This window comes from Diceros bicornis, chromosome 13, assembly GCF_020826845.1.
Source record: "Diceros bicornis minor isolate mBicDic1 chromosome 13, mDicBic1.mat.cur, whole genome shotgun sequence".
NCBI classification, from domain to species: domain Eukaryota; kingdom Metazoa; phylum Chordata; class Mammalia; order Perissodactyla; family Rhinocerotidae; genus Diceros; species Diceros bicornis.
The window spans coordinates 41,637,904-41,652,707 of NC_080752.1; the positions used below are offsets into that span (position 1 = coordinate 41,637,904).

The following is a 14,804-nucleotide window of genomic DNA, read 5'->3' on the forward strand; positions in this document are numbered from 1 at the left end:
GCAACCAATGACCTCGCTCCGCTCTCCAGCCCCCCCCACCCTCGCCAACCCCGCGCAGCTGGACCATTGGTGCTGCTGGGACGGGGGGAGTGTGCGCGGCGCTGGCCGTTTGGGGGAGGGGGCGTGGCTTGGAGGCCCTTCTCTCCCCACCCTCGCTTAGGCCCCGCACTCCCCACCCCGGACGCCGGGCCATTGGCCGGCGCGGCGCCGCGGCGGCGCGGGGCGCGGGGCGCGCGCGGTGGGCGTGGCCGAGGGCGTGGCCGGGCGGGAGGCGGGGCGCGGGCGCTGTCTCGGGGAGAGCCGGGGCTGCGGCGCGGGCGGCGGAGGCGTCCGGGCGGTGTGCGCGCGTGTGGGGCGCAGGCTCGGCGGCAGCGGCGGCGGCGGCTCAGCCTGCGGCGGCGGCGGCCCGTCTGGAGCGGCGGCCGCGGGGCGCCAGCTGCAGCGGGGGAGGCGCAGCCCGGTCTGCACGCTCCGCGGAGCCGGCGGGGCCCGGGAACAGGTGATCTTCGGGAGCCCGGAGCTCTCCGGAGTTGGCGGGGCGGGAGCCCGCACTCCCGGGCGCAGCTGCAGCCGCCCCGGCGCGGCTGGGCGCGGACGGCTCCCGGCTGCGGACTAGGGCGCGGGCAGCCCCAGCCGCTGCAGGCTCGGAAGTGCCCGCGCCCGCTCCCCGCGCCCGCCCGGCGGCGGAGCAAAGTTGTGGACGTGTCCCGACAGCCGAGCCCGGCGCTGTCGCGACCCGGCCGGGCGGCGCGCTCTGGCAGCGGCGCTGACCCGCCGGCCCCGCCACCGCCTCGCCCCCTGAGCCGGCCCCCCACTTCTGAGGCTGACACTTTGGGCCGAGGGCCTGAGGGCGGCCCGGCGCGGGGCCCAGGCCTGCGGGCGCCCCTCCGCGCCGACAGCCCGGGCGCCGCGGACGGCATGTGACGGCCCCGGCGGCGGCCGCACGCGGCAAGGCGCGGGCCCCGCGGCTCCGGCCGCTGCGAGGAGCGGCTGCGCGGCGGCCGGGGGAAGGCTGCGGCGCGCGGCCGACCCCTGCGGGCCCGGGTCCCGAGCCGTGCCGCCCAGGCTCGCCCGGGCCCCGCCGAGGCCGCTGCGCCCCCGCCGCAGCGCGGGGGGACCCGCTCCAAACTCCTGAACTTCGGGGACGGTCCCCGGAGCGGCGGAACTCTCAGGGACCCCCGCCCCGGGCGACGCCCCTCGACGACCTGCGCTCACCGGGCCCCCTGCTGACAAGTGCCTGGACTCCGAGGGCCCCGGGGCCCGGCCGGAGCTGACTGTCCCCAGCCCCACGCCAGGCCACGATGCTCGTGAGGAAGGTGCCCGGCTTCATCCCGGCCTCCCCGTGGGGGCTGCGGCTGCCGCAGAAGTTCCTCTTCCTTCTCTTCCTCTCGGGCCTCGTCACCCTGTGCTTCGGGGCCCTCTTCCTGCTGCCCAACTCCTCTCGCCTCAAGCGCCTCTTCTTGGCCCCCCGGACCCAGCAGCCCGGCCTGGAGGTAATGGCCGATGCCGCCGGCCACCCCCTGGCCCACGAGCAGGAGTCGCCTCCCAACCCGGCCCCCGCGGCGCCAGCCCCCGGCGAGGACGACCCCAGCAGCCAAGCCAATACCCGCCGCAGGAAAGGGTGGCTGAGGCGCACGCATCCCACCGGGCTCCGGGAGGAGGCCACGGCGGCCCGGAGCAGCGGCGTCGCGGCCCTCAGACCCCAGGAGGAGAGCATCCCATTCAGCTTCGACTTCAGTGCGTTCCGGAGCCGCCTCCGCCACCCGGTCCTGGGGACTAGGGCCGACGAGAGTAAGGAGCCACAGAGCCTTGTTCGAACCCAGCGGGAGAAAATCAAGGAGGTAAGGGCTCTCCTCCCCCCCAAAAGAAAAGACCCCCTTGTGCTTCCATCCAGTTCTCCTGGCCCCTGGTCTACTCTAGGCCCTCCAGGCACACTGCACCCTCCCCTCGCCCCCAAACTTCCCACCTTCACTCTTGCCTGCGCACTTTTCCACCGCTGGGTTCAGTTAATCATCCCCACCGTGACGGAAGTGAACCACTGGACCAACTTTTCCCCATCCCCAGATTCTGGTCTTGCCAGTCCAGCCCCCACCCCGGGTGGGCTCCACTTCCTTTCTTTGTAGAGTTGCTGGCAAGAGTGCTGTTCAGCTTCATTGATGGACACCTCTCTGCTCTCATGGAGCCAAGGGCCACTCTTTCTCACTGTGAGTCCTTCAGTCCAGACTTCCCCCAAACCCCTGTACAATCTACTACTTGGAAATCCAGGATTTGGGGGGTATTTGGTGTCCTGTGAGTATTTTGTAACCTGGTCAGTAACCTACAAACCAGAGGATGTTGTGTGTTCTTGCTAACTGCTTCTATTTGAGCTTTTGGAGTAATTGTACATAATTGCATGATGCAGGAAGGAATGATCGGTCAGGCGGTGGTAATGATACAGAAGCTCCGGGGTTATTGGCTTAATGAAGCAGGTCTTGGACTTGTTCCTTGTAGGGATTGAATCAAGGAGGGGTTTAAAAGGATCACTTTGAGTCTGAATCTTAGTCTTAGTTTAAGAAGCCAAAAGCAAACCCAGCCTCACCATGGCTTGAAGACTGTTGCGGAGCCACCGGTAACTAAATATTCTGCTCTACCACTGTTAGAGCTGCCTGTGTGAGGTTTGTGCCCAGCAATGCAGAGGGGGCTGCAGTGACACCACCGGGCCACAAGGGGGCTGTGGGCAAGCAGTGGGCCAGGGTCTCCTCCCTAGAAAGAAGATGCTCCCCCCTCCTGTGGACCCAGAAGGAAAGGGCTGCTTCTGTCTGGACTTCTCGGTTTGCTGCAAAGGAGTCAGCAGGTCTGCCCTTATTTCCAGGGGGAGCAGGCAGCGAGGGTCAGGACCTGCCCTGTCAAGACCTACTCAGAGCCAGTGGAGAGCTTGGCTGGCCCTCCTCCTTGTCCAGACTATCCTCCCTCCCAATGCCCACCTCTTCCCCACTTATCTCTGCTGTTACTCAGCCCTTCTACTCTAAGCCCTATTTGGAGTCTGTCTTAACTAGCAATCACAGGACATTTTGTGATGTCAAGATAGGAAGCCACGAAGATGAGTCCTTGTTTTGTGTGTGTGCACCTGCTCTCAGTTTCCAAATTCTTGTTGAAATCTCAAAGGTTGATTGAAGGCTGGAACTTGCAGTGGCTAGGGAAGGGTCATCATTTCTCCCCTTTTGGTTAAGGAACTGTATTGTTGAGTACGCACCTGGACCACCTGCAGCTCCCTTTCTCAAAGCTGCCTCTGAGCTCATTAGCCCTCTCGGCCTTTTCAGACCTCCTCAGAGGGCAGTCACCCCCAGTGAAATTACACATAAACTACATGCGTGCAGTTTCTCATGGGGTGTCCAGGGCTGCCATCCGATTTTCAAAAAGACCTCTCAACAGATTAACTACTGTCCTTTTCAGAAGAGGTGCTTTCTGCATTTGCATCTACATACGTGACCCATTTCCGAAAGCCTGGGGTTGGGAGCCATAGGAAGGGTGGGCTGGCTAGTGGGAACATGGTTCTGCCCTTCTATACAAAGACAACCTCCGTTGCCGGCAGGAGCTGCGGGAGGTAACTTGCTGCAGCGGCTGGAGGGTGGTGGGAGGTGTGGAGACTCTGCTTTGCAGGTGGGTGTAAAATAACATGATGAGCGGAGGTCCATGTTGGTTGCCAGATGTCTGAATCTTTCTATCTGGCATCTCCGTGCACCCCTGCTTGCATATACCTGCAGATGGTCTTCAACAAGCCCTCTCTTACTATCTTGAAGACCTTAAGCTCCTCAGAACAGAGGGGACTGGACTATGTACACTATTATATTTTTGAAGCCTATTGTCTCCTCAGGCTTCTTGAGTTTGGACTCTCCACCACCACCACCACCAAACAACCTGAAAAATGTGGGGCAGAGTTTTTGATTTAGCTCTTAACATAGAGCTACCTTCATGGTGTCCTGCCTGATGTGGAATGCATATGCCCATTGCTGGAGGATGTCTTTATTTCCTTCTCATTTAAATTTCTATCTGTGCCGTGCCCAGGGGTAGATCATTTTAGAAAGGTGCCTGTTTTCATGAAAGGGACTGTTGCTTTCCTCTCTGGCTTGTTTATTTCCAGACATGGATCGATTAGACCCCAGGAGCAGAGGGGGAACTAACATCAGATAAAAAGGGCTCTGTTCTTATAAGATGAGGTTTTTAAAGTGAAAGTAAACATCAAGAGAGACTCAGAGAGGGTGATAAATGAGAGTGAATGAAGACTGGACACCCCGGCTATAGATCAACAAAGTCTATTTATGAACATTCCAGTTTGAGAGATGGACATGGGCATGGGGTCTGTGCTGATAAGATGGTTGAAACTGCATGTTCCTGATGTACACACATCAGGAAATGCTCTGTCACTAGAACCAACTATTTCTCCTTACTTTGCAGTTTTTGGAACCTTGGAGGAGGCAGTGTGGTAGAAAGGGGAGACCCAGAGAACATGGGTTCGAGTCTCACTCAACCGTCAACTGTCTGACTTTGCACAAACCACCTCCTCTCCTTCCTGGACCTGATTTTTCCTTCTGTAAAATCGGGTGAGGGAGGGGATAATTGGCTGTTCACATACGCTCTTGCTTCCAGACCTGGCCCCTAAGTAGACTGCCAGTCTGACCAGGGACTCCTTAGTAGTTGGGCTCCTCCCAGCTCTGTTTTCGACATGTCTCAGTTGTGTGAAGTCAGGGGCGATGTGTGTTGTTGTTGATGATGGTGGTGTGTTCACTCCTGCATCCCTAGCACCTAGTCAAGCGTAGATATTCATGCAGTCGATCAAGTTAATCATTCCTGTCACCCAAATTGAACTTTAGAGATGGGACTGGACAGTGATGGATCCTCAGCTTGGGACCAGGAAGAGTGAAGGGGTTGGTGAGAATGTGAACGGCTTGCTAGCAGCCTTGTCTTTCAGATCTGACCCTAATATAGGAACTGATTGTTATAATTATTATAGGGGACCTCGGCCATAGGTGGGCTTATTATGGATTCAAATTCAGCAGACTTTTCTCACTCGTGACAAGAGTTGGAAATGTATAGCTTGGCAGGGTTACATCCCAATGAAAGGATTCAAACTCTCCTGGGTCCCACTAATGAAGGTTGGTTGCTGATCTGCGGAACCTCACGTGTCCCTTCCAGTGAAGGGGGCTTTTGTTAAAGAGAGTTAGGCATTCTAGGGCAGTGAGAACATAGTACTAGAGTGGGGCTGCCCCTGGTCCATATGAAGAATGTGGGTTGAATTTCACCCCCATCTCCATCCGCATCCCCTCTGCCCAGTGCCCTTATGCACCACTGTATGTGGCAGTCCCACTAAGAATCCAACCTGGGTTCAAATCCTAGCCACACCATCAATTCTGACGTCAGGGGAAAATTCCTGTTTATCGCTGGGCCTCAGTTTTCATGGTAAAACAAAGAGACTGGCGTTTAGGGGACTCTTCGCTCTCTCACTCCCACCTGTTTACTGTTTTGTTTATGCATCTGCCCAAACACCTAGAATAGGGTCTGACACCCAGTTGGAGCTCAGATACTTGAATGGGTGGCTACAGTAAAGATCTATAAACTAACAGTTAAGTTCCTGATGGCAGAGGCAGGGTCTTCTTCCCTGAGGGTACTGGAATTCTAAGAGTCTCAGAGTCGGGGCCACAGCAAGGTTTGGGGGCTCAGCAGCTCTAAGACCCAAGAGGTCTTTTAGAAGTTGCAGTGATTTTCCAAGTGCAAGTCCAACTTGAGGGGAGTGGGGAGGTGGCAGCCATGAGTAACATCTTTCCTGCTTGGATGGCAGGCATCTGGGATGCCCAAGTCGCCCTGGAGTGCCTACAACTTGGCAGGGAGTGTCCCCGCTCTTGCTCTCCATGCCTGCTGCATTAAGCCTCCAGGATATTGCTGCTTATGATATGTGACCGTGTCTGAATAAGTCATCTTGGCAAATGATCTTTGCTCCCCATTAATGGGCTGGTTCGTTAGTCATGTGTGGTTTCTCTGTGTATCTGATTTATCGCCGCCAGTGCCGGGGACAGGTAGGAAAATTCAAAGGCTCTGTGTTCTTTGTAGCGTGTAAATCTGAGCCTATGAGATGTTCAAGATAATTAATATTAGGAACAACTCAGATTTAAATAGCTGTCCTTTGAAGAGCTCTGTTTAAGTTGCAAATCTATTGAAGATCTTTTTTTCCCCCGTCCTCCAGTTTCACTCTGTCCTGCTGTAGGATACATTTAAGATAGATAGGAAGACTGGCCTGTAATAACTGGACAGGTCCTTTGGGAGACCCTTACATCCTAAGCCCAGCCACACACCTCACCCTTCTTCCTTAGAATTGAGTACTGCAAGTAGAATAAAGCTCAGAATTTGTCCCTCCAGTTGTACAGCTCACCACCCGCAGGTGAGGTGGGTCTCTGCTTGCATTGTGAGTTGCACCATCATTTTGGGGAGCTAGGTGCAGGCATTCCAGGAGCAGTTGCTTCTCAGGCCTCACGTCCTTAGCTCTGCCTTTAGTGTTAGGTCTGGAAACAAATAGTACAATGACTTTTAGAAGTCAGCTGCTTGTTTCACACTGCATTTAGCAGGGGGGTAAGAATAGAGATTCCCCTGCGGTGTTCAGAGTGACTGATTTACATCCGAGCTCAAAAAATGCCTTTTCTCTAGCTTTCCCGGAAGCCTGATCCGTTACTCCACCAAAAATAAATATTGTGATATCTATCAGGCGTGCTTTGCTCAAAGGGACTTACGTCTTTTCTCTTATTGAAAAAAATAAATCAGGCTCGCAGATTGGAAAGCCCCACGCAGGGAGGCTGTCTGGTGATCTAGGTGGGCACCCCGCCTTGTGGGCAATGCCTCTGGCTTGGGGAAGGCGCCTGCCTCTGCATCCTGAGTTGAGTCTGTGCTAAGGGAGGTGGTGGGAGCTTTAGGAAATTCTCTCCTGCCTTGCTCTCATTGGTGAGGTCAGGAAGGCCTGAGCCAGGGAGTGATGGCCAGGATTCAGGAGAGTGGTTGCCTCGGGTGAATTCGTGGATATTTATTACAGTACTTGAAAAGAGGGGCCATGCATGGAGCAGAGATGAGTGTCATGAACCAAGGATTATCATTATTCCAATTCTGTGCACCTGCAGTCCAAAAAGACCAGGCTCATTCAAACAAGAAGCCCTGGTTCTTAATTTCCCACTACTCTGGGGCCAAGGCCTTAAGCATAAGTGTTTTCATAATTTGGGGAAAAGAAACAACAGACTTTCTTAGCTCTGCATTCTCATGGCAAGTGATGGTAAGAAAGACTTTGGAGACTCCTCAAAGAATTCTGAGGACTCGGGACCTAAGTGCTCCTCCCCTTGCCTCCTTCACCCCCTCCAGCTCTGGGGGTTAGTTCATAGCTGAGGCAGCATAGTTTGGGTTCTCTTAAGTGCGGAGTTGATGTGGCTGAGGTTGCTGTAAGTCAGGCCTGCTTTTTGGCGTCTCCACCCCCAAAGAGAATAGAAGCTGCGGAGACCACAGCTACAGGCTACGGCCTCCGTGTGGTAGCCCAGTTGTAGGTTTTCTCCCCTGAGAAGGCTGTTTTCTAAGATTTGGGTTGAGGGCTCCCCAAACTGAGCAGGCAGGTGGTCAGAACAGCTTTTATTCACAAGAGGGGTCTGAGTATGTCTCAAATTTTCATCAATTAAAGGCTAAGGCCAGGGCACTTGTCCATCTGTTTTAGTGCAGTAGCTTTAGTGGTAACTTTTATAGAAGAAACTTGGCATACAGATTAGCATCCTCCTTAACAGATGAGCAGTAATTGTGCTTCTATCTGGCGTGCCCTGGGAGTCAACTGCTCCACAGGTGAACCTTCCAGGCAAACAGTTTTCATTAAATAGCAACCATTGTCAGTAGCTGAATAGTAGGAGATATGTCTCCCCTCCTTCCACCTCTGTGGTGACTTGGTGATCACCATAAAATCCCCTGTGCAATACAGCAGTGTCCTATAGGGCCTGAGGAGTTGTATAGATAAAAGTGGTGGCTGCTCAGGACCTGTCCCTTGTATTCTCGTCTTGTTTTTTCACCACAACCCTGTGATGCAGGTACTATCTATTTATTTAAGTATAATTACATATGGCGAAATGCACAAAACAGAAAACCACGTAAACCACACCCCTATCAAGACAATGGAACATTTCCACGACCCCAGAAAGTTCCCTCTGTTCCTTCCCAGTCCCCCGTCATCGACCCCAACCACTGTTTCAATTTGTCACCAGAGATTTGTTTTGCCTGTTCTAAAACTTCAGATGAATGGGGTAGTACAATATATGCCCTTTTGTGCAAGGCTCCTTTCACTGAGGATAATGTTTTTGAAATTCATCCATGTTGTGTGTATATGTACTTCATTCATTTTTTATTGTTGAGATGTATTTCATTGTGTAAATATACCACAATTTGTTTATCCATTCGCCTGTTGTTGAATTTTTTGGTTGTTTCCAGTGTTTGGCTATTATGAGAAAAGCTGCTATGAACATTTTATGTACAAGTCTTGGTGTAGACATGTTTTCATTTCTTTGCATAAATAACTAGGAGTAGAATTGCTGGCTCATAGAGTAGATATATGTTTAACTTTATAAGAAACCGGAAACACCGGACCATGTTGTACTCCCGCCAGCAATGTGTGAGGGTTCTGCATCTTCAGTAACACTTGCCGTTGTCCACCTTTTAAGTTTAGCCATCCTGTCTGATGTGTAGTGATATTTCAGTGTGGTTTATTTTTTGTTTCCCTAACTATTGATATTGAACATCTTTTCATGTGTTTATTTTCCATTTCTATATCTTTCTTTTAGGTGTCTGTTCAAATCTTTTGCCTTTTTTTTTTTTTTTGTGAGGAGATCAGCCCTGTGCTAACATCTGCCAATCCTCCTCTTTTTTTTTTGCTGAGGAAGACTGGCCCTGGGCTAACATCCATGCCCATCTTCCTCCACTTTATATGGGATGCCACCACAGCATGGCTTGCCAGGCAGTGCGTCAGTGCACTCCTGGGATCTGAACCGGCAAACCCCGGGCCGCCGCAGCGGAGCGCACACGCTTAACTGCTTGCGCCACCGGGCCAGCCCCCTTTGGCCTTTTTTTAATTAAAAAAAATTGGGCTGTTTATCCTCTTACTGAATTCTAGAAATTCTTTGTATATTCTAGATGTAAGTCCTTTGTCATATATATATATATATATATATATATGTATATATATATATATAAAACAGGCTTTCAGTCTATGGTTTGTCTTCGTTTTCTTAATGGTGTTGTTCAAAGAGCAGAAGTTTTAAATTTTGATGAAGTCCAATGTATCAGTATTTTATGGTTAGTGCTTTCAATGTCTATTTTTTAAAAAAATCTTTGCCTACCCCAAGATCATAAAGGTAGTCTCCTTTTTTTTTTTTTGTGAGGAAGATTAGCCCTGAGCTAACATCTGATACCAGCCCTCCTCTTTTCGCTGAGGAAGATTGGCCCTGGGCTAACATCCATGCCCATCTTCCTCTATTTTATATGGGACGCCGCCACAGCATGGCTTGACAAGCGGTACATCGGTGTGTGCCCGGGATCCGAACCTGCGAACCCTAGGCTGCCGAGGTGGAGCACATGCACTTAACCGCTGCGCCACCGGGCTGGCCCCCTGGAGATAGTCTCCTTTTCATTCCAGAAACTTTATCATTTTAGTTTTTACATTTAGGTCTCTCATTTACTTCAAATTCATTCTTGTATATTGTGTGAGGTGTAGGGGTTGAGGTTCATTATTTTCCATTTAGATGTCTACTTGTTGAGCACTATTTGTTGAAAAAACTTTCCTTTCCCCATTGAATTGCTTTGATGCCATGTTAGATTAATTGACAATGTATATGTCGTTCTGTTTCTGGACTCTTCTGTTCTATTGATTTATCTTTATGTCAATTCACGCTGTCTTGATGCTGCAGCTTTATGGTAAGTCCTCCATCTTTGAACTTCTTTTTCAATATTGCTTTGGCTATTATAGGTCTTTGGCATTTCTGCATACATTTGAGAACAAGCTTGTCAGTGTCTATGAAAAATCTTCCTGGGATTTTGATTGGGTTTGACTTGAATCTATAAATCAACTGGGAAGAATTGATATCTTAACAATATTGGGTTGTCTGATCCATGAATGTGGTATCTCTTTCCATTTATTTAGATTTTCTTTAATTTCTCTGAATAGTGTGTTATAGTTTTCAATGTAGAGCGCTTGAAAATCTTTTATTAACTATATCTCTAAATACTTTATATTTTTATGCTGTTGTAAATGATATTCTTTAAATTTTTATTTTCCAATCATTTGTTGCAAGTATGTAGAAATACAATAGACTTTTTATGTATTGACTTTGTATCATGTGACCTGATTGAATTCATATATTAAATTTTTTTTGTAGATTCCTTAGGCTGTGTTATGTATACAATCATGTTGTCTATGAGTCAAGACAGTTTTACTTCTTCCTTTCCAGTGTTTATTCCTTTTGTTTCTTTTTCTTGCTACATTGCACTGGCTAGGACTTCAGTTCAATTTTAAATAGAAGTGGTGAGAACTGACGTCTTTGCCTTGTTCTTGACCTCAAGGGAAAAGCATTCAGTCTTTCACCAGCAAGTATGATGTTAGGTGTAGGTTTTGGTAGATTCCTTTTATCAGGTTGAGGACGTTCCCTTCTGTTCCTAGTTTGCTGAGAGTTTTTATCAGAAATGGGATCGAAATATTGTCAAATACTTTTTCTGCATCTATGGATGGTTTTCCATCCTTAATTCTGTTAATATGGTAAATCATATTGATTTTAAAAGAATGTTAAACTAAACTTGCATTTGATTTTCTAATATTTTGTTAAGAATTTTTGCATCTACGCTTATGGGGGATGTTGGTCTATAGTTTTCTTATAAAGCCTTTGTTTGGTTTTTGATACAGCATTATGTTGGCCTCATAAAATGAACTGAAAAGTGTTCTCTCTACTTTCTGAAAAAGTTTGTGGGACACTAATGTTATCTCTTTCTTAAATGTTTGATAGCATTCACTGCTAAAGCCATGTAAGTCTAGATAATTTTTTTTTTTGGTGTGTGATGTTTTAAATTCTTAATTCAACTGCTTTAACAGATATAGGGCTATTCAGAATTTCTATTTTTTGTGTCAGTTTTGTCAACTTCACTTCCAAGTAATTTGTCTATTTCATTTGAATTGTGGAATTTATTGGAATAAAATTGTTCCTAAGATTCTGAATTTTCTTTTTAATGTTTGTAGGATCTGTAGTGTTGTTCTGTCTTTTATTGCTGATATTGCTAATTAGTTTCTCTGTTTAATTTTTGAAAATAGTTTAGTTAGTAATTTTTATCAATTTTATTGATCTTTTCTAAGAACCAACTTTTGATCTTTTTTTAATATTCATTTTTAAATTTTATTGATTTTCACACTTATCTTTATTTCTTTCCTTCTGCTTATTTTGGGTTTAATTCACTTTCTTTTTCTAACTTCTTTCTCTAGTCTAACAGTCTGCCTACATCCACTTACCCTCTCTCATCTTCATCCTGTTGTTGTCATGTATTTTGCTTCTACCTATGTTATAAACCTCACAGTACGTTGGTATTATTTTTGATTTAAATAGTCAATTTTCTTAAAGAAATTAATAAATTAGAGTCTTTTAATTCACCCACGTACTTAGCACTTATAATGATCTTCTGTCTGGTATCATTTTCCCTTCAGCCTGAAAAACTCGTCTTTACATTTCTTGTAGTGTAGGTCTGCTGGTGACACATTCTTGCAGCTTTTGTTTATCTAGAAGTGTCTCTATTTTGCCTTCATTTTCAAAGGATATTTTTGCTGGATATAGAATTTTAAGTTGGCTTTTTTTTTCCTTCCTTCACATGAAAGACTCATTGTCTTGTAGCTTGCATTGTTTCTGATGAAAGGTCGAATATATTCCCCTGCATGTAATATCTTTCCTCTCTCTTTGGATGTTGTTAAGATTTTCTCTTTATCTTTAGTTTTCATGAATTTGACTATGCTGTGCCTAGGTATGGATGTCATTGTTTATCCTTCTTGGGGTTTGTTAAGCTTCTTGTGTCTGTGGACTGATTATTTTTTGATCAAGTTTGGAAAAATTTTGGCCCATATTTCTTCAATATTTTTTCTGCCCCAATCTATCTCCTTTTCTTTTAGAATTCTGGTTATACGTGAGTTAGATTGCCTGATGTTTTCCCGGAGGTCACTGAGGCTCTTCATTTTCTTTTCAGTCTTTCTTTCTCTGCTTTGGTGTGGATAATTTATATTAACCTATCTTCAAGTTCACTGAACTTTTTTTCTGTATTGTCCAATCTGTTGTTAAGCCCACCCAGTGAATTTTTTATTCCAGGTATTTTTTTTACTTCTAGAATTTCCCTTTGGACATTTTTCATTGTTTTCGTTTCTCTGACATTTCCCATCTGTTCACTCATTGTTTCCATATTTTCTTTACATCTTAAGGCATATTTTATAGCTTTTCAAAAAGTCTTTGTTTGCTGTTTCCAACATCTTTATTATCCCCGGATCTGTCCCTATTGACTGTTTTATCTCTTGATTATGGGTCACATTTTCCTACATCTTTGTTTGTCTACTTATTTTTAAAAATCTATGCCAAATATTGTGAATGTTACTTTTTTGAGATTCTAGATTCATCTGCTTTTAAGCAGTTTTTCTCCCATTTTTCTGTTAGGCTGTTAGCTGTCACTTCTTGTAGCTGTCAGGATACCTGCCTCTGGCTGCTTTATTTTCTACTCTTCCTATTTTGCTATTTTCTAACCTGTGGTTGGCTAGGAAACCATTCAATCTAACTTGTTAGCACTATATTTAAAGTACAAATAAGCAAACATTGAGTAGGTCTCAAAAGACTCCTGAATCTGGTGCATGAACTTTAATGTGCATATTTTAGAGTAGTTTAGATGTTTAAAGATTCTTATTTATTTTTGGTAATTGGTATTGGATACATGAAATATAATTTTCGTTGAAACCCTATCCTGCATAGAGGCTACGGTTCTCAAAAGGGCTCCTAATTTCTGGTTGATGTCATCTTAAATTATTTGTGCATTTTTTGCTCATCTGCATTTAGGTGTCAGAATAAATATTTGTTGGTATCTGTGATGTTCCAGCAGGCTCCATTAGTGTGACTTTCCTCCTACGATTTTTTAACCTGTCAAATATTTTCTCTGGCCTCCTTGCCTGAAGTCTAATGACTACTTTTTAAAACTTGGTTTATAAATCCCCACATTAAAAAAAAAGACTGTTCGTATAGGCCAAATTGCTGAATTACTAATCAGAAGGCAGCCAAATATACATGGCTGAAGGATTTCCAGGGTGCATCCTGTGAAATCTGATCTCTTATCTCCTCTCATTCAGGAAAGTTCAGTATGAAGTAAATATAGTATCTTATTGCAAAGGCTACCTTTAATTTCATTTGTCTCATTTGGGGTAGGTAAGGGTATTGAATAAAAGTTAGAAATCTCTTAAGATCCTTCTTCCCCATTTTCACTTCCGGAATGAGCTTTTCAGAGGTTAAACCTAAACTTTGCCAAGTAAATGCTGATCTCCTGGGAAGACATTTCGGCACCTTTTTTTTGTTTTTCTGTCCCTGTGTTCTTGACCTAAATCAGCAAATCTTCCTCCTTTCCAACTCTCCCAGAAGCCATCCTCTGTGTTTGTCACATACCCTACAGAGCTCTGGAATAGTCTTGGTTTTTAATTATAAGAATCAATGGAAAAAGAAGACTTTAGTTTCTTGCTTTCAGAACTGGACCTTTTAGAGAACACCTATCAAATGGAATCAATTTTGCTACTTTAGAGTATAAGGAAACCCTTTATAGAGAAAAGCTCATGTTTTGACAGAAAAATAGCAGCTCCATCTAGAGAGTTCTCTAGTGGCTTAGATGTAGTCCTCTTGGGTGTATAATTATGTAAGGGGTAGAGACTTCATGCTGATGTACTCTCAGAGGTGGTGGTGTATAACAGCCTCCCCATAATCATGCTGGGGGCCTATGTCTCGTTATTGATCCTTGAGTAGCTAAGATTGGCATCAATCCGGATGGGGCTGAGGGAGGAAATAGCGTTAGATCTTTCCTGCGATTAGGCACTGGATTAAAGCATAATAAGATTCTCTGCACTCTGAGTAAAGTGCTCTTAAACTTGGCACCAGTGGGAGCAGAATTCCAGTTTGTCAGCCCTGGAATTTGAAGCCGTCTTGCATGTGAGAAAAAGGGTTTCTGACTCTCTGGCCTCTGTACCAACCATTGTCATTTAAATCCCTGGGGAGAATCCCCAGGAGGTCTGCTTTGGAGGGAGGGGGGGCTGGGCTGGTGGCATAGTGGTTAAGTTCACGTGCTCTGCTTCGGCAGCCTGGTGTTTGCAGGTTCGGATCCTGGGTGCAGACCTATGCACCACTCATCAAGCCATGCTGTGGCAGAATCCCATATACAAAATAGAGGAAGATGGGCACAGATGTAAGCTCAGGACCAATCTTCCTCACCAAAAGAATAAAAAAAATTCCTTGTGTGTGTAGTATTCTTAGTAGAGCCCTAGCATCCCATGAAGAGTTTAGCTGATGCCCACAACAGCCTTGTGGCATACAGGGCATGGACTGTAATCCCATTTTATGGCTGGAGAGGATGAAGACCCTGAAAAGGCAGTGACCAACTCCAGGCCCCACCAGTTTCAATTGTGATGCACTGACTTAAACCTCCTCTCCTGACTCTTAGGTTGATGTTCTTTCTATTATGTCATCTGAAGGCTCACAGATGATAATTTAGAGGAAGAG

General features: G+C 46.8%; 1 protein-coding gene across 1 annotated transcript in view; it reads left to right on the forward strand.

Annotated features, from left to right (window-relative positions):
* Positions 1-341: 341 nt before the first annotated feature.
* MAN1C1 (mannosidase alpha class 1C member 1) overlaps positions 342-14,804 on the forward strand; it is a 137,539-nt gene continuing 123,076 nt past the window's right edge. Inside the window, exon 1 of the mRNA XM_058553273.1 lies at positions 342-1,841. Within this exon, the coding sequence (XP_058409256.1) occupies positions 1,302-1,841 (540 nt within the window). The 5' untranslated portion in view covers positions 342-1,301. The remainder of the gene's footprint in view (positions 1,842-14,804) is intronic.